Source organism: Haliaeetus leucocephalus, unplaced genomic scaffold, assembly GCF_000737465.1.
Source record: "Haliaeetus leucocephalus isolate CR32 unplaced genomic scaffold, Haliaeetus_leucocephalus-4.0 Scaffold295, whole genome shotgun sequence".
In the NCBI taxonomy this organism is placed as follows: domain Eukaryota; kingdom Metazoa; phylum Chordata; class Aves; order Accipitriformes; family Accipitridae; genus Haliaeetus; species Haliaeetus leucocephalus.
Genome location: NW_010972731.1, coordinates 4,846,666 through 4,867,014, shown reverse-complemented (window position 1 = coordinate 4,867,014; position 20,349 = coordinate 4,846,666). Strand labels below are relative to the sequence as shown.

The 20,349-nt window shown below is 38.8% G+C and overlaps 1 protein-coding gene across 1 annotated transcript in view; it reads left to right on the top strand.

Moving 5' to 3' along the window:
• The window catches only part of MAD1L1 (MAD1 mitotic arrest deficient-like 1 (yeast)), a 376,265-nt gene that overhangs the window by 11,062 nt on the left and 344,854 nt on the right, over positions 1–20,349 (top strand). Inside the window, exon 9 of the mRNA XM_010570286.1 lies at positions 74–135. Coding sequence (XP_010568588.1) covers positions 74–135 — 62 coding nt within the window. The remainder of the gene's footprint in view (positions 1–73; positions 136–20,349) is intronic.

Genomic DNA, 20,349 nt, shown 5'->3' with positions numbered 1-20,349 from the left:
GAGAAAACTGTGTGGAAAATGAGCTGTTAGAACATTTGTCTGTCTTTAATTCTTCATTTGATCTCTACTTTAGAAACTTCTGGGAAAATTAAAAAGCTGGGAGAAACTGGACCAGAGCACTGGCTTGAATATCAGGTATGTGCTCAGAGCTCTGGAGGAAGGTAAAACTTTTAAACCACTTTCCTTTCCTCTTCATCAGCTTATCCCTGAAGTGTGTTGGTCATACTTTCTTGCTATTTCTTCTTCATGTGGAAGCTCTTACATTACTTTTTATTACATATGAGAAGAACCATAGAATACACAGTTATAAAGTATCTTTGGGCACTAACAAATGTTTTTCACTGAGTCAGCTTGACCAATGTCTATGAGGCCGAGGTTCAGTTTTGAGTTCTTTGAACTTCTTGAATATAGCTACATTCATGTTTAGTTAGAGATTCTGCTAGCTTAATAAGTGAACCTTTAAGAATTTTAGGATATGTCCAGAGAAGAAAATGCATGTTACTTGTGACAAATTGTTGTAAATATGAGTTCTGTGAAAAGTGGATATCAAAATAAACTGCCAGATCATGTTGTTGTGACTTTTCTTCCCTAAAGCAGCTGAAGAACAGTTAACAACTTAGTTATTTTGTCAAATGAGAAATGGAGTAAACTCAGTTTCTTATAAAAGGGGGGGAAAAACCCCTGCCCCCCTAATCGAGTTTTGTAACACTAGCTAGTCTCTTTGTGTACTGTTACTTAACGACTCTGACATCTGGAGCATTGAACCAGATTTTTTAAGGTCTCTGGTATGTATGTGGTATAAAGAAGGGCTGGAAATGGTACATCATCTGATCATTTTCTTCCACTGCAGAAGGTTTTCTGTGTAGCTACAGTGTTTTTATGTGTCATATGTTTCAGTACTGCTTTATTTTCTTTAAATATTTACATTATTGTTACACTAGAAGGAGAGATGTTTCTTTGTAAATAACTGTCTTGATGTGAGCATTATAGTACAGATCACCTTTCATATTGGATCAAGGCCTGAGCTGCAACATGAACTGCAGAACCTAATTTTACCATTTGTTTTTTTCCCATTCATTACACGTGCCCAACAACAGAGCTATGTCTGCGCACTGCTGGGATTGTTTGGAAGTGGGAGTGTTTGGATATGCACGTATGGTTTGGGCACATTACTGCTTCATGTAAAAGATACTTGTGTTCGACTTGGGAAAGCCCCCTTAATTTTCTCAGTGTTTCCTGCTTAATGAGGATAATGAACCTTTTTCTAGAGGCATGCTAGTAGGTAGCATGCTTGAGATTCTCTCTTGCATCTGCTGAGGATACATACATTTAGATGAAGTTAGAATTGTGCTAAATCTCCTATGGCAAGGAATGGACAGAAATAGTACAAATCCTTTTCACAAAACCTGTTCTGTCAGACAGTGGGGTAAAAGCTTTTTACTTACCTCAAGCTGTTAAAGGTTTAATGAGGTAATTTCACACTGGGAGAGAAATGGAACCAAGTGATTCTGCCTGTTGAAGTCTAATAACTCCTTCATTTAAAATCAGAATATTCACTGTAAAGTGTTAGGTTTTTGATTGGGCCATATTGTTTAGTGCTATTAATGGCGTCTTCTCATACAGAAAAGGGGATTGTTCTTGAGAAAAATAATCTTTTGCATGCAATTGTAGCAAGTGGAACAGGATGATCCGCCCCCTTCCCCCCCCCCCCCCCTTTTTTTTTCCCCTCAGACTTCTTACAGCGTGAATTACGTTAATTTTCAGTCAGGGTTATGAAGATGATGAGAGATCGTTGTCCCAGTTATGTTCCTGGCGTATGCTGTTGGTAAAAGTTCGAGTTAATTGCCCATCTCATAGTAGAAGAAACTAGGAACAAGTGATGGTTGTCCCAAAGAGCCAGAGCAATGTGCTGTTTGCTAATAACTAGATAAGGAAGGAAAAAGGGAATGCATTAGGATTTCTCATCTTTTCTTATCATGTTCTTCATTGGTACAAAGAATGTAAGGGAAGTGCATACAGCATGTGGTGTTTTAGGAGAGGATGGGTTTTCATTTCCTTCAGCCCTTCCACAGGGCTTGTTCTGTGTCTGCTCTCAGTGGTTTCTGTTCACTGATTGCCTGGTCCCAGCAGGCTTCTTGTCAGATTGGCTTATGATCAGACCTTTCAGTGTAATTTTATGTAATAATACTTGGAAAGGAGGTGCAGCTTTTAGGACTGTGGTGGTAATCCTACTGGTTTTAGTACTGGTATCTTTTTGGTAACAATGAAAGAGCTAAGTATTTCTAATGCTTCACCTTTTGGGGGGAAAACAAGTTCATTAACAGTTTACTCAAAGGCTAATCTTATGTTTGCTAGTTCTGGATTCTACTTGTAAGCTCCTGGGTTTTCCTCTTGCTCTCTTAAACTATGGAAACAAAGACAGCTTTAGCTCTAGAGCACGTTGGTGTGTTTGCATTGCTGTTGTGCAGTGTTCTTTCCAGAATTTACCCTTGGAATTACGCCTGCCTTACACAAACGTTATATAATATACTTGTCAGCTGCACAATACCCAGATAATAAAATAATACACACCATAGTTATGTATGGTTCATGTATAAACATTGTGAATCTACATAATCATTTTTGTGTTCAGTTATATGTCCTTTTGATATCTTGATCTTCTTCCTGCATACTTTCCGGTATAGTTGGCTCTGTCTTTTATCATGGATGTAGTTTTGTCTTGTAGGTCTTTTTTCTATGTTACTGTTATGCTGCCAGGGATTTTCATACATTTGTCATGTCTTGCTCTGACTTGATACTCCTGCTGTAGGATTTGGTTTCAACTGTAAAAGGAAAGAACACTAAATTTTGAAATTCTTGCTTTGTGAGTAGAAGGTCCTATTTATTTGGGAGTTTACTGTCTTTGAGAAGAATATTCGTGCATGGCTGTTGTAGGACTTTGTTATTAGAAAAGAGTTGTGTGGAGAAAACAATCTGCTTATACTCTGTCACTCCAGGATGTGCTGATGCAGTTTGTATTTCTTCAAAATCTGGTATTTGTGTAATTGAGTTGTTCACCATCTTCACTGTCATGTTAATAACGACAGACTTGGATGTTTTTTCAGAGTTGGACTATTAGCTTAGAGATGTTTTCCAGGTAGTTTCTTGACTGCTATTATGCAACATGTATTTTAACAGAAAAATATTTCTGGAAGGTTGTGTGTGAGAGAAGGTGGGTGCTTTATTTGGATGACAGTGTGCAAAACCATCCACGAGATGGCATTCTTTCTCCTGCTGCTGGAGAAAACTGGTTTTCTGCTCCAGTCTGGCAGGCTCAGCCTAATGTGAAAACCATCAGCTGGGCACCTTAAGAAGGGTCAGCTAGTCTAAGGAAAATTGTTCACTGTTGCTATCAAGCCTTTTAAAATCTGTTTAATGCTACATGCATGCAATCACTGTCTCCTTGTCTAGTACTTAGGGTAGTAACTTGGTATGAAAAAAATCTGCATATTTCTCTAATGGCAGAGTGTTTTTCCAACCAACTCTGTAAACCTCATATTTACACCACACATCCTTCATTTTTTCTTGTTTAATAGGAACTCTTCACAGCCTGGTTCTTTCCTCCCCACCCACAGCCTTAGAATTGCATCCTGTAGAGCAGCACTGTTATTCTGACTTTCCCTTCTGCGGCAGAATATACCCAAATAAAAAATGAGGGTTCTTGTTCTGTGAGCTTTTAATCTAAATGAACCTTTTTTGCTGCTGCTTGTGTATGTTTGGCTGGTATTGCCTTTGTCCTCTGATGAATTAGCCAGGTGATTTTGCTATCCATAAACAGATATACCCTGGAGTACAGAACGATGCAAAATTATGTGCATCAGGTATGTCTTAAAGATGAGGCAGTTAGTGAGATATTGATAGTCTTTGATAGCAGCTGACAAGGATTAATGCTAAATTTGTCTTTGTATTTATCCATAAGTGGCAGAAAACTGCAAGTTTTGAAAAGTTGAAGTTCTTCTGAAAAGTTATCCAAATTTGTGAAGGCTGACAGGTAGACCATAAGCAACAGCTTCAGAGGAGTTTTAGTCCAAGCATTTTTTTTAGAGAAAATATAGTAATGTGTGACGTGGGGTTTGTTGTTCTTTTTGTTTGTTTGTTTTTGTTTATTTGTTTTTTGTTTTGCATTTTTTAATTGGAAGTAGTGACTACTTGAAGTTTTTACATTTTCACCTGCTGGGCTCAAAGATCTTTGTATACACAGCAGAATTATTTTATATCAGTGATAGATTTTTGGTGTTAATCAAGGATTGGAAGGCGATAAAATATCTTGATAATGACCTATTTAAGTAGGTCTTTGCTTTTTGGGGCACCATTTTCTGTTGCAAGTAGTACTGTGGAAGATAAAGCAAAACATTTTGTTCATATTGCTTTTCAGAATCAGTTTGTTTTCCATGCCCATCACAGGGAAGCAATGGAGAGATCAGGTGTTTTTTTCTGAAGAGCCATGGAATACAGTATGGAAATTAAAGGTGAGGCTGACATATCAGAAAGAAAAGTAGTGTGCTTGGACTCTTCTGTGTTGTTCAGAGGTTCCAGTCTTGGTCTTGGATGTTCTTGAGTTGCATCTAATTGTGGTTATATTGGAAAGCAGGTCTCAGCCCCCTGATGCCTACAGTGTAAGACTGACCTGGAGGAACTCTTAGGTTTAATGAAGCATGGGTTTGGACAGTACCTATAGTCGTCCTTCAGTCTGCAAGGGTAAATTTAGTTGGCTTCAGTGATGATATCTCATTAAGTTGCTGTAGCTATTTCGCATGCTTGCTGTCCAGGCCTGTAAAGAGAAGTGCAGATTTGACAGGAATTCAGGCCAATGCTTAAGGACCATAGTGGAGCCTGCCAGCTGCAGACACTGATCTGCTGACCTGTCGCCTAGAGCCAAAGAAGTGAACCTGTTAATGCTGACCTGGTTTTCTTTCTGAAACATCTGTGGGTTGGCTGGCTGACAAATCTTGGGGACTAGCTTCCTGCAATGTCTGAGACCAATTAAGAAGAGGAGATAGTGTGAATGTGTATGCATTTCCTCTCTAAGAAAGGGTTTAATTAAGTGGCAAGCATCTCTATTTAGTACAGTGGTTAGCACAGTTGTAATTTGTAATTACACAGGTGCTACACTCAGTACGGGAAGTCCTTCTATGCAGATTCTGCTTTTGGAGTTGGGGGGAAGGGAGGAGAAAGGGAGGGAAAAGGGAATCAGATTTCTTGATTCTGCATTTAGTGGTGGATTAGTGTTCTTTTTTTTCCAGTGAATAGAAGAGAAGGGAGAATATTGGAGTTCTCTACTTTCCTTTTTAAATCTTGATTAACTATGCTTAGCTACTCTGCACTCTCTTCCATCGAAGGCATTGAATATCTTTGCAGTAGTGAATGAAGCTCATAATCTTCTCCTTTCTCACAAGGTAGTAATTTACCTTTCTCTGAATGTCCATTATGAATAAGTGGTTACTGGTTTAAAAAAAACCCAAAAATTCTGTTGACAGATATACAAAGCGGTGCATGTTGAAATAATTTGAATTGCTCATGTGCGTTTCTGGATACTTAATTAACTGCAACCAATCAAGACAAGACTGGGGGTTACTGTTGCTAGTTCCAGTAATGCCATAATTCTGGCATGATTGCTGCCTAGTTGAGCAAATAGCTTTATTGGAGTAGTCTATTGTAGCCCTCTGGTCTTTTGTCACCAAGCAAGAAATCGATCTAATTAAAAGCATTTGATGCTGGCTGCTGTCAGTAACTGTACCACTGACCTGAACTTAAGTGCTATTTTCTATGTTTGGGGGGGTGAAGGGGTGGGTTTATCTGGGTTGGCTAATGGTGGCCCCCTACTTTAGACCTAAGTCGCTAATTGGAGAAGAAAATCAGAATTGGCATAGTCTGAGGATATTGAAACTTCATTTTGTACATCTAAGTTTTATGTAAATAATTGTAATTTATGATCTGTGAACATACTGAAAATTGCATGACTGCTGTTTACCAGATTCCCAGTGTAAAACAAGCTGTCTCATCACAGTGGGAATTCCCAGGGCACCAAAAAGGGAGATAAGCGCTATGTAGGGAGAAACACTAATTAAAAACCCCCACAAACAAACAACAAAAACCAAAACAAAAAAAGAAGCTATGCTTATTAGAGAAACTTTTGTAGTTATGAGGTCTCAGCTTACATCATGGAAAGATTATCTGGTGTTGTCCTGTATAGACACAGTACTACATTTTACAGTAACTTTTAGGAGATTAATTTTGTCATTTAAAAAATTTGCCTTCCACTGCAGTTGAAGGTTTGATAAATGTTAAAGAATTCACTATGTGAAGAGGGCTGATGTAGCAGGTCGCTAATATTCTGCAAAATAGGGCTTTCTGCTGGCTTCTGAAGAGGGATTAATGTTGCGTGAATCTCTTGCATAGTTCTGCCAGGACAAGTTAGTCTCAACTTAGAGCAGTTCTGCTATTCCTGTCATGTGAGGCTTCCGACTCAAGTGTCTGTGTGAAAATATTCTGTTCCTACCTGGTACTTTATGGTTCTGTGAGCACTGCAGCTGAAAGACATGGTCCTGCATAGCAAAAAGTAATCTAGAATGGAAAACAGCTTTCAGCCAGATTGGTTCCCTCATCAGGTTTGCTGTGTGGGTGCATAAATATTTGTGCTGTTCTAAAGCGGGGCAGAGGAAGTGGCAATGAGCAGCCAGGGTTGGAAGGGATGATGAGGACAATCACTGTGTTTATTTAGAAATAAAGGTTATATGCTTGGTATTTTTAGGATTTAGTATGTGTAAAAGATGAAAGCATTGCTTTAGAAGCATTTAAAATCTTGAAGTGCCTGAAGAGTTCCAAAAGGGATCTTTGTCTTTAGAGAATGAGGCAGAAGTTTGCAGAGAAAACTAATTGTGCTTGTCTTACAATAATTGTATGTGTACTGAAGCCACCATTCTTTACCTAGAGAAGTCTTGGAGGAAGCTGTCACCTATTGAATGTGACCTGCAGCATATGCTGGACTATTGCTCTAAGCTCTTTTGTTCTTCGTTATCCTGTTATCGTATGTTAAAATATACATTATTCTTCACTTTCCACAGTGCCTTAGGTTTTAGCTTTCCTTGACAGAATGCTTTTCATGCGTGGTGGGGAGAAAATGTTCCTTTGTCATCTCAAAATCTGAAGCTCCAGTTTTCAGAGTAGTCAGAATGCAGTTTTGGGAGAGTTCAGGCCATGTTTGGGTATTGGTGGAAGGGAGTAATGTATCTAAATGTGATGTTTGGAAGCCTAATGTCAAATCTGTGCTTTAGCCAGGGTTTAGTCTTCTCCCATTCTCATGGTGTTGATCCACTTAATTTTAATATGGCAACCATCTGCACCTCTTTTCATAGATTTCTTAAAATATTGTAGGTCTATTCCTGCCAGTACTTCACTGAAATGCTGGGCAAAGCTTCTTGCCATATTTTCCTATCTGATATTAATTTTCTCCAAAAACGCTGTACTTCTCTCTGATGTTCAAAAATATTAGTGTTCTTTCTCCTTTGCCATTAATGCTTTTATTTCCATTTGAATATATCAAAGTAATAAGTCTTGAGGCTAAAGGAAAGATAGGGAGAGTGTAAAACATAATGGATGAGCACCTGACATCTAGGCAGACTGAGTCTGTAATGTATAAGCAGAGTAAGAAGTAAGCAAGCTCACATCAAAAATATGTCTGTCCTTGCTTTGCATTTCAAAGCTCTGGGAACAGTTAAAGAAACTGTCTTTCCAGGATCACAGATCTAGCATTCTGGAGACAGAGAAAACTATCGAACAATAGCTTAGCACACTATCCGTTGTCTTTGTTGAAGAGTAATTTGAGGAACTTTAGTAGTTTCCCTACAGGAACTGTATGGAGAATAACAACATCAAAGAAAAGATGGGAGATCCTTACTAGGGGAATAAGAACTTTATTTTCGAAGTGAAGATGCCAATGGACCCTTTTTTTACTGGAAAATATCACTTATTTTTCCATTGATTCTTTTTATCAGAATATACAGCATCGTCCCAGCTTGAATACAGGGTGCATTTCCCAAACTAATAAACTCAAGGCTCTTTTTCTGCTAGTAACAGGAGTGGGTTTTGGAAATGTGTGCTGGTGTTGTCTTCTGCATAGCGGGTGGTTTGTTTGCCACAGAGGATTCACCAGTTGGACACTTCATTTTGTGTTGCTGCCATATTTCTTGCAAGTAGTGTTTGAGATGCTGTTGAAAAACCGTTGGGTAAAAGTAGCTTGCTTTCTTCCAGCATGTAGTGACCCATGTTATGTGTAAATGGCTTGAACTTAGGTGCTCACTCTGCTGTGAAGGAGAAGCTTTCAAAAATACAGTTACTTTTATAAAGAGCCACTTTCCTTACATTAAGCAGTCCTGTTTGCCTTAAAGTGAAATTATCATTTAAATAGCAGAGACTAAATAGCAAGGGGACAGTTTGCTACTGTCAGAGAGCTCAAACGCTCGTGCTTGATTTTTATTCAGCCTCTCATTTGGTTATTTCCACAAACCCAATAAGCACTATAATCTCTAGCTCCTTTTTAATTTTACCTTTCCATTTCCATTTGAGCATCTTTCAGTATTTCAGTTCTAAATTTTCTGCTGGGGCTGTCAATGTGATATGCGTTCCCTCTCACTTAGATATGCAGTGTATTATACCTCATTTATCCCCAAAGTTTTGTTTTTGCAGGGAAACTTTTAAACAAAAAGGTAAAAATGGATCCTGTACGTGCTTATTGAGGATGATTTTGTTTCAGTGTAGCAATGCCTTTTTCAAAACCTTTCTCAAAATGCACAAACCTTTTCTAAATAGAAGCAAACCAAAACGCTTCAGTAAGTTTTCAAACTCTTGTATTTTGCTACTCCCTTGTACTAGTGGTCACGTCCTTTATCTACAGGGCAAGGAATCTACGTTCTTCATTGGATCAAGGAGTACCAAAATGGATTGTGCCAGACTAACATAACAGCTTTCTTTGTCTGGAGAGTTGATTATTTTATCAAATAAAACACAATAGATCTTATTTATTTGAACTTCACTGAAACATTTGATCAAGAGAGCCACTTGGGAAAGTATAAACCATGCGGGAGAAGACGGAAATTAACAGAAGAATTGTAGGGTATATAAGGAATTGTTTAAGCACGGATAGATTTAGTATTGTTGAAAGGAAAATGCAAGGATAAGTAGAATTCCTCAAAGATTAGCCTTAGGATCTGTGTTATTTTGTATTTCTATTAATGGTTTTGGTGCAAAAATTTGGTGTGTGCTGATAAAACGTGGCTAATGATGCCAAGTTCAGAGGATTCATAAACACACAAAAGCTGGATATGCAGGACTGAGTGACCCTAATTAGGATTAGAGTGAAGAAGGGGGACAAAATTCAGTGAAACAAAGCACAAGGCTCCATGGAATTGGGAGCTGAATAGAAAATTCTTGTGTAAAATGTAGCACATGCAGTGGAAAGGACTAGAAGAACAGCTGTGTACTTTTTTACAACAGGATGGCTGTTAATTCTCACACATAGGATGAACCAGGAGAAAAACTTCCATGGAGGTGAAAGTGTTCAAGTGCCTCTGTAGATGGGAGGGAGACGCTTTTCAGACTTCTGGTCGTCCACTGTGGAGGAAGATAGTGGGAACTAAATGCAGAAAAGGGTTGCTGGTAGGAGCCTGAGAGCCCCCTGAACCAGTGGTGAATGGAAGGACTCGCCTCCTCTAGCAAAGGCTGGCAGCAGATGTAATTGCTGCCAAGAAATACATGGATGGAGAGGAGGTGAAGGAAGGGGGATCAACACCAGTGAGAAAAAGAACCATCTATACTAAAGACTAGCACTGGCATTTAATTAAATCACTGTAACCCCACCATGAATACAGCTAGAAGGAGGCTCTAACTTTTAGAAGGAGTAAGTTCTGAATGCAGCTTCCAATGGAGTCAAAAGAACGCAAATTACTGTTTTTATGCTGAAGCTCCACAAGGTTATGGAAGAGATGACTCGAGTTCATAACAGCAAAGGACTAGACAGGACCTAAACTAAAAGATCCTTTTCAGTCCCACTTTTATGTGAATGCATATGTACCAATCTGTAAGCAAGGGAGTGGGCTCAATCATGGGAAAGGTAGAGCAGTATATTTTAGTGTGGAATTGCAGGTATTGTTTAATACCAGGGTTCTGAAAACTGCAAAACTGCAGTGGGAAAGGGGGAGGGGATTAGTGAATTAAAAGCAGACCATGTCCATCTTTCTGCCCACACAGAACAACTGGGAACAGGGACCTGAAGTGTGAGAACAGCTGACCTTTGTTCATGTTGAGAAATAAGAAGTTTGTGGAAAAATGCGCTGAACTATTAAGAAGAGTTTATCTGCCGGTGTAGATAAGACCAAAATATGATTTGTATCATCTGAGAAGCTTTTCTGAGCCTATTTGATGCAGGTTATCTTGATGGCGTTTTGAAAATGATTCACTCCTGGTTAGTGTTTAACCTCATCAATGCCTAGAGCAGGGATTCCTACTTCTGATGGTAGCTAGGAAGGTGTTCTTTCAATCGTTCATCTTTGTTTTGTCATCAGTGTAGGGGGGGAGTTTTGTACTGCATCAGCCAGGAAAGGTCTAATTTTCAGTTTTAATTGTACTTAATAGGGTAGCTAGTGTAGCAACATCAAGATGGGGTGGGAGAAAATTGGAAATGTATGAACACTAAACTGTTTCAGTTTTTTAGCATCTTTTTAAAATGCTCCTAGTTCCAACAAGCTAGCTTAAATGCTTTGTGATATTATTATGTAAGCCTTGTCCTTAAGCTTCAATCTTTCCCCTCTTGGGACCTCTCTGCCAGTGAATATTTTTGACCAAAGCACGTCTTTACCTGGGCTATAATCTCTTTCTTCACAAGCTACGTTATTAAAGGGAATACACTTGTAAATATACCTTTATGTATGCATTGTTTGGAGAGAAAAAATGACTGTGGCTTGTAGTAGCAAAAGCAGTACACAATATTTTCAAACATTTCTTAAAGGGCGTAACGAACTTGAAATGTGAGTTAAAAGATTAATGTGATAAGTGCCTCAAGGTTCTCTTGAACTAGCTGTGATTACGTAAGTGTTGTTTGTTATTTTAAAATAACTTATAGCACAGAAATTGCCACGTTAGGTTGCGTTATTTACTAATCCATCTCTAGTCCAGTGTCAGAGACAATGGTATCCTGGTCTAGATAGGAAAATCCAGAGTAACATGCAAGACACGAAGCAGACTTTTAGAATGAAAGTTTGTTAACTCTCATCAGCATGGATTTTACTTAAGCATGAAGATTTTTATTTGGTCTCCCCCCACCTTTTTAAAAGTAAAAACTCTTCCAGATGTGCATACAGTAAATAGAAAAATGTTTTGCTTTGATATTCTTTCAGTTATAATTTTTCTTATTTGAAAAAAAAAGGCAACAAAGTTGTAAAATATTAGAGAGAAGTGAGCTTCTTAAATTGCTGCTGTTTATGTAATTGATGCCTTTTTCTCTTGCAGTTCTGTTTGAGACAAAATGAAAAGTATTTTTTGTCTTAACCTTGTGATCCAATTTTACTAGGTGGCTGCTCCTTCCTCTACATACAATGCTGTTAAGTGTGTTACGCAGTTTGGTATGGTGTATGTCTGTCTCTGTTCTCCCTGAACGGATGAGGAAGAACTATAAGCTAGAAAGACCAGCCTGAAGTGAGGTGCCTGAATGACAGCACACAATGCACCAGGCTCTCTAGAGAATTGGGCCTGTGGTAATTGGAAAGATTCCCATTTTGAAAGCAAAGATGGGAGGTGTTGGGGACTGAACGGATCCCTGTGTTTAGTGAACACCTGGAATCAGTTAGCGCCTGGAGCTTATTTTCGAAGTGCTGACCTGGACAGCTAAAATAAGAGCTCAGGACTCCTGTTTTCAAATTAAGCTTTCTGTGGGATTAGAATAGTTTGTAGAAAATGGAGCCAGGCCTTTTCAGCAGAAAGGAGATAAAACATGCCCAACAGTTCTGCGTAGCCAAGGCAGTTAAGAGGTGGAGGTGTATAGAACCTTCTTTCCCTTCCTGCCGCTGATGTAAAATGTAGGGAGTGCATTGGCAAAGCTTATTTTTTCAATTTTTTTTTTTTTTTTTTCGCCTAGTGGCTGCTGATGCACTAAAATGTGTTCTGCATGTATTTTGGTCATCACCTGGCAGCAAAATGTTTCGTCTAATGAAGTCATGTCTGTTGCAGAATGGCATTCTTCTAAGAGGATGCTATATTTTGGAATAGCGTGTTAGAAACCGCTGCATATTGAAGCAGCTCTCCAATTTTACTGCCTCTTGCTATAAACAGAAATAGGATCTGTCAGAGGGTCTAACCTTTTAATGTAGGTACAGTTTTGGCTTTTCTAGAAATGTATTTACTTGAGATCTTGAGCATCTCTCCTATCCTTTTCTAGCACCACTTTGGCTCAGTCCTTAACAACCCCCTTCCTCTATGTTATTCTCAACTCTCTTGACAGTAAAGTTAACAATTGCTATGCTTCTTTGTGGGGAGTAATGAGCAACTATTGCAAGAACCATTTTCTAGCACAAGTTGTTCTTGCTGGAATTGCTTTTGAATTCTCATTACTTGTTTAAACTCTCTTCCAGAGATACTCTGATACGAACAGTGTAGTGAAAGGAAGATCAATCTTTTGAGTAGGAAGAAAGATGAAATTCTGGATTTTCCTGAGTTATACCCTGCTGACCAAGTTAATTTCTTTTCTGTTTTAATGAAACAATCATTCTCTTTCTGTGGTACACATAAAACTGTTCAGCGAGGGCTTGAAATCCTACTAACTTTTCTAAGAAGGACAGAAATAGGCTATCTGGCTTTGACTGAGAGTGTGTTTGGTATCAGTATCCTCAATTAGAGAAGTCAGATGCTCATCAGTTAGCTTGGACAGTTTTCAGTGATACTTCGCAGCTCTGCGGTTGGCTCAGTTCAGAAGATGATGCTTTAACCTAGCTATGAATTTTTTTTACTCAGTTTTGCTAGTACATTTGCAAATAACATTTCTGACTGTATGCTCTTTGTATTCCCAGAGTTAAAGCTTTGTGGCTTCAGGTGGTTTTCTGCAAATTTAGCAGCCAAGGATGATGGCATTGAGCCTATTTTGTGACAAGCCTTTCATTTAGGCCTGATGGCTTCCAGTGTGACTTTGGCAAAGACATCATCTGCCTTCTGGATAGCTGGCCCACTTGTCAAGGTGACGGAACACCTATCAGCTCGCCTGTCTGCGAGTAGCTGGCAAGGGGAAATGCAACTGGCACTTTGTAATAACTGATATATTTGGAAGACTGGTAGAGAGTAAGAGTGAAAAAGTGCTCTGAATTTGGTTGTTTTTTTTTTTCCAATTTGGTAGACATAGATCTTGGAAAATGCATGTGCTCCTGTCTGTATGGCTTATGATAGCTGCTGAAGGTAAACATACTGTTTCTCAATGTCAGTCTTTTGACTGTAGTTAGATATTTAAAATAGCTTTTTTTCTAAAATATTTGTCTGTTTCTTGTATCCTGTACTGTTCTTTTCAATGATAGTGTGTCTAGGTCACTAGAGTTTCATAGAATCATGGAATACCAGGTTGGAAGGGACCTCAAGGATCATCTGATCCAACCTTTCATGGCAAAAGAATGGTCTAGACAAGATGGCACGGCACCCTGTCCAGCCTAATCTTAAAAGTGTCCGATGTTGGGGAAGAGTTTGGAGGATACAAATTAAACCCTTAACTTTGCTTTAGAGTCAGCCATTCTGTTTTATGTTTTCATGATGTCTGTTGGTGAAGTATTTGCCAGAAGTGACTTTCATGGACAGACTCTAGTGCTGTATGATGTTAGTAGTTGAGTGTCAGACAAATCTGGTAATATAGTGTTCAAAGACACTTTTGTGTCTTAAGATTGTAAGGGCTACAAAAGAAATATTTGGCCCTTCAGAACCGAAATGTCAGAAGGACAGTTACCAAAGTTTTAGCATCCGTATCAGTCCATGGCTTTTGTCAGGGAGAATGGGATGCTTTTGGTATTGGGATTCAGATCTGCGGTGTGGGGACTAAATCGCTACATGGACTTCGGTAGAATTGCATCTGACAAGAATCTTGCTGACAGCCGCAAATTGCACGTGGTTTTTCATAGTTTTAAGGAGCTGTCTATCACTAGGTTGTTTCTTACCCTTTTCTGTGCTTGATAATTTGGAATCGTTAGGTTTGTATATGCTGTCCCCTGCGTTTTCCATCCTTGCTGTGCTAGGGGGGTTTAAGGGACTTAGATGAAACGAGAAGGAAATAACTACCTTCTCCTCCTCCCACAAAGTGCTGTGTTTGTCAGAAGCAGCTTGAGGGCTCAGGTTGTCTTGCTGTTGTGGAAGAGCTGCAATTTCCTTCTGTCTGAACAATAAGCTTTGTATCTGTTTGTACAGCAATGAACTGCTTTTGTTTCCTTCAGAAACGTGCTCTGCTGTCTGGAGCGTTTCCATTTACAGACAACCCTTGCCAAATTAATTTTATTTAATTATCTCCCAGGGCTAAGCTTGAATACATTTTGTGTTAAATTCACCGTTTCTCCCTCTTCTGAACGAAATGGACTTAATATCCTTGTTAAAATCTGATTAAAACTAAAATTGAGTTTTTTGAAGTCTGATTATCCCATGAAATGGAATTTTTAAACCTAATTATGAATGGATTTGCATACATTTTTAGCACCATTGAAAAGAAAGTTGAAATAAATTTATTAATGAAATCTTCTTCTACTGTCTCTGGGCAATGACGATTGCTGGAGAGTAAGGGAGGAGGAGGGAAGGTGAGAATAAAAACCCTGCCTCTTTTGAAATATACTCTCTCCCCCTCCCCAAATTAATTCCAGAGCTGGTTTGACCCTGTCTCATTTTTATTCCTCTCTACCACACAGCCCAATTTAGGTAATTGATGGCCTTTCAGAGGGTAACTACACAGTTGAGCTGGTTTCATATATTTAAAGCCTTTGTGCTTTCTGAAGGGAGGATGGGGGGGACAACATTTGTTTCGACTATTATCTTCTTCCCCTTCTTTTCTGAGGTAGCCCTGATACAAAATCAATAGGCTGCTCTCGTTTCTCCTTTCTGAGAAGCTGTATGTTTGAGCGTTTATTTTAAGCCTGATAAAAAATGGATAGTTTTACAGACTGTGGTGAATGTGCACATGGGATTTGTGATTGTTTATGTAGTTCCCTGGGTTTGAAGCAAAAAGTTTCTTTGTAGGATATATTTGAATCTCTCACTACAGTAATTGTGCCCATTCCCTCAGGATTTTGGAAGTGGTCCTCTATCTAAAAAGGAGTGCCAGTGGAGAATGTATCTGCTCGTCTGACTTAAGCTTTCTGAAGCAGGTGCAGAGGGCAGCAAGATGCCTGTGCAGAAAGCTATTGGTTTCACCTGGAGTCTTGTACTGTTGAACCTTTCTGTATGTTACTCGCACTGATTGAAAAGTTCATCTCCTTACGTGAAAGGTAGACCTTAAAGATGTGGCTTCTTTTTTGTGGTCAGTCATCCTCTTACCCACAGTTACAAAAAGCTCTTTGCACACATAAACATTAGTTACAAAATTTTAAGAGTGTCTTCTCTCTGTCACATGCTGAGTGCAGATATTTTTTTTCTTGTCAAAAAATTATAGTAAATGTGGTAGAAAAAAGGTGTTTTGGCAATTCAGAAATCCTGGATTTGATACATGACTCTGCAAAGAGTAAATGCTCAGCATGTGGCCAAGTGTTCTGTAAGCGTTTGCAAAGTTACTTTTGAGCTGAGGGACTTGTTTTCCACATGCTTTCCTGTTTTCATTTTAATCCTGTCTTTGCAAAGGTTAGGTACGAAACATAGTGGAGGTATTGAGTTCTACAAGAAATGAATAATTCTGGCGCTGTTTCTCTGAGATGCTTCTGAAGGTGGGGAGTTTTATGAGGGAAGCTGTGGTTCAGCAGAGGAAGGAGGGTTGAGCTGAGATTGGAGAATGCTTTTAGCTGGCAAATGCTCAAGTTATAAACCAGAATTGTTGAAGTAAATTAAAAACTTTTGCAGTAATGTAACAGGAAAACTTGAGAATTCAGACAAGCTTAGGAGGAAAGAAGCTAACTGAGGTAGCTCTGCACCAGTGACTTTAAGTTGTTTCGTGGTTTAATGGCTGTGGCTTTCATTGTGCTTGCTCACTGAAACTATTGTCCAAAGTAGACAACTTTAGCATCCGAGTTATAGAATACTTATTGTATAAATAGGACTCCCATTTACACTCAGGTTATAAATGCTTTGCAGTGTCTTCCCAGTCAAGCTCAAGTGGAATCTGAGGAGTTAGGAACATTTGATGCACCTTTTCCTCAAGTGTGGAGCTGTTGTACAAAACTGCAGTCATGCCAGTAACGAGCAGAATCAGGAAGCTGCAGATCCTGGAGGAGCTAGGATGAGATCTCCAGTGGGGTAGACATTGTGAAGACTTCTAGGATGGTTTTTAACCCTTTATTGTTGTCTGGTTGGTTCTGTACTGTCCATTCACAAAAGAAAGAGTAACTGTTTGTGGTCAGTCCTGTATGCTGTATCATACAGCATGATGAAATAAGATCTTGAAAATAAATGTGCATGCAAGGAAGGATGCAAAAGTGGTGCGAAACAGGGATGTTTGTTTCTTTTAATGGAGAGAATAGGAGCTCTTTCTCTTCTGTGAATACATTTCAAATTTTGAGAAGCTGTTTATCATCTAATTTTATTAGTGTCTCCCCTAGTAGCTTCAGGCATTGAAAGTAACTAAAACTTGATTATAGCAGTAAGCCAAGATGGTGTCAAAGTGCTTGTGACACCAATCCAGTCCTTATCTTAATCCCAGCCACAGGAGCCTGTGGCAAAGACACAGGGAAGTCATAATTGCTTTTGGCTGCTCTGAACCCTGTGCTTGATGCAGGCAGCTGAGCTGATGTACCGATTTTTGAGAGCAAGCTGGCAAAAGGAGGAGAAAGTAATTGCTGAAATGCTGCTGTTTACATCTTTAATGCAGTTACACTATAGCAGTTCAACTTTCTATGAACAAGTCTTAGAGTCTGCTTCTATTTCCTTCTGACATGAATTATTCATTATTTATGGGCGATGGTGATCGGGGTTTGGCTTTCACAGGCAGGTTTATTATATCCACTTAGCTCTGACTGCTTTGGCAAGCTCTAAGACTCAGTTATTTTCCCAGCATTTGTTCTTAATGTTCATCATTCTTCTTGATGTTAAAACTTTCAGAGAATGTAATCCAACTCTGGTTAGGGGAGGGAGAGACTGAGGGGGGTGGAGTGAGGGTTTTTTGTTTTGTTTTGTTTTGGTTTTTTGTGGGAAGCATAGGAAGAGCTTTTTATTTAAATCTGTGCTTATTGCCAAGGCTGAGGGCAACTGTTTTATTGTCATGATGTGTCAAAGGACTTGGATATGAGGCACTTCATATGTGTGGCTTGGGACATTGGATGTTAAGGAAAGAAGACAGAATTTCAAAATGAGGTGGGATTGATGTGCTCTGCTGTCGAGGGAGAGTGGTTCTGAGGGCTGTTGAGATTGGGATTTTGTACCGTCTTTCTCTAATACTGGGGTGCCAGCACCACTGTAGCAACAATGACACTCTTTGGGTTCTTCTATTTTAATGACTTGTGTCATCTGGTTTGTACTGGGACTGCGATGTTAGGGTCTTGGTACGTCTCATGTTTGTTCGTATATGCCTAGAGCTGATGTGTTAATGGGCTTCCATAAAACTTTTGTTCTGAAATGTTATTTGTCCTTCACTTTGAATATAAAATTTTCAGAAACTTAAAAAAAAAAAAGTATGAGAGAGAATTACTGCATTTGTTTAAAGTTCTGAAAGCTTTTTTTAGCTAAACAGTTCAAAGAGCGCATCTCACTAATCAGAGGAATATTTTTGCGTCCCCAGGGTGGTCACAGTGTTTTAATTGGAACTCAGGCTTCTTTGAAGTCCTTTTTAATCCTCCCTGAGCTGGGGGAGAGGGTTTGAAGGCAGCACTGTAAATCTGAAATTTCTTCGTTTTATTTACATGTGTCTGGGGACATGTGTAATTCTTTTTCCTGAAGTTAAGCTCACTTGCCAGCTTGTGGACAGCTGAGTGAGAAATGTGCTTCATTAAGAGGGGAGGCCTGAGACAGATGGTGGGGGGTTATAGATAGTGGGCTCACGTGCTTATGGATTTGTTAAAACCAGTAACTGAGCAACAGGCTCTGAATGGTAAATGAACTCAGTGGGAAGTGATGTGATAGCTAAATGTGAGGCTAGACTAAGCAAAAAGCTAGGATTTAAACTCATGTTTTAGGATTAACTTATTAGTATGGCATTCAAAAATAGTGTTGCATACTGATATTTGACTGCTTTACATGTTAAGAAAAGATTTAGGGAACAGCTTTTATTATGGTTGATAGCTTCAGTCATCCTTTAAATCAATATGGGGTTAAATTTTCTTACACTGGAGTTGAATTAGAGTTTTTTGGGTGTCCCTAGTCAGATTGCTTAAACTCTTTGTGCCTCAGACTGTAAAATTAAGGCCTTGCTTTCATCTGGTTTCTAGAGAAAGCTAGTCTTACCCCAAGTGTATTACACACTTGATGTATCCACCATGAATGGAGCCTCAGTGGTAGCTGATGCCTTTTGTGCCTTCTTAATACAAATAGCTTGCAGGAATATGCTGCTACTGACAATGCAAGCATTTTCCTTAGGCATTTTCTACTGTATTTGTTCCACTATTGATTTTCATGATAAATGTAATAATTTATCAGCTCTGTGTTTTCTGTACTTCAATATGGTTTGTAACCTCTCACATTTGCTGAAACTAGGATGTTTTTACTTTCTGCTTCTGCCAGAGTTGAGACATCTGCTGTGAAAAGCTTTGAAATAAAGTTTGCTTGAGTTTGGATACTTTTGAATTTATCAAAGCAACAGGTTTAACCTCAGTTTTCTGTCTGAAAGGATAACTTGGTATTCCAGCTGAACATATAAGCAGTATGCTTTTCATTCTGTCTAAAATTGTTGTCATTAATTTACCTGTGACTGATGTTATTGGATGATATTAAAAAAAACAGTTAACTTTTACTGTACCTTAAAGTTGCAGTTTAACGTGGCCATTCCTGCTGTGAGATTGAAGAGGTATGTGATTGTAATCAGAAGTAAATAAGAATAATATATAGCATGTCAAATCACTTTTATATAAAAGTAGCTGAAAATACGGTCTAGACTCTTACAAGGACCTGTAGGCAGTCATTGATAGTAATTCCTCTTGCTCAAGATTAGGGATTTTGTGTTACTGCTGGCTAATATTTTTAGCTGATAAGAGTCTGTGAAAACAATGCGATCAATAAAGATGTTGAAAACAACGTAAGAACTTTGGTAAATTAATATTCTGCAAGGATTATCTCAGACAGGTGTCAGAAGAGCAAGACTATCAATTTAGTGAAATCTGTAAAATAGTCAGATATACATATATCGTCAGTACCTAGTCTTGGTTACAGTATTAGCTCCCTTTCTTATCAGACAGAAGCCCTGGTTATCGGTAAAAATGATGTCTGTGTTAGTAATTTCCGTGTGGGTAGAAGTTATGCCAGAAGGGTATGTTGGATACATGCGAGTTGTGTTTTTTTAGGTTTGTGGGGGTTTGTTTGTTTGTGTGTTGTTCCCCCCCTCCCTTCCTTGAAAAGAAGCTGATGTTGTCTGTTTTCTAGGCTGGTCCGAGTGTCTTCAAATGTCTTGGAAGTGATCTAGCAGAATGGAACCAGCAGAGTTTCAGTAATGTCAGGATTACTGACTCAGTCTGTTTATTTGCATAAACATTCTTGCCTAATTTGAAAGCTAAGGAGTTAAGGTTTTTACTTGAGATCCTTCCGTTGTAACCAGCCATCCCTGCTGGCCCTCAGCTTAGTGAGGAGCAAGTTTCTGAACTAACTTTTATTCATTGACATGAACTTTAGAAAGAGAAGCTTCTGACTGATCTTCTGGAAGTCTCACTTACTACCTTTATTTTGGCTGTCAGGACACTTTCCCAGCTTTGTGTAAGCACAGTAATTGGCCTGGGATGGTTTTCAGGGTTTCTAATGATTCTCTGTTAAATGATCTCTCTTTGAAAGATACATCTGTCTATTCAGAGTTTGTTTCCAATGAGCATATCTTTGTATTTCAGTCTGTGGTTTTCAGATAATAATTTTTTGCTTATGATTACATAGAATTATCCAAATGCCTTGAAAATCTTAGGATACCCATGTGATTAGAATAAATAATTGGTTTTCTGCTGCGATTCTGTTCTTTAGATTAGTTTGATT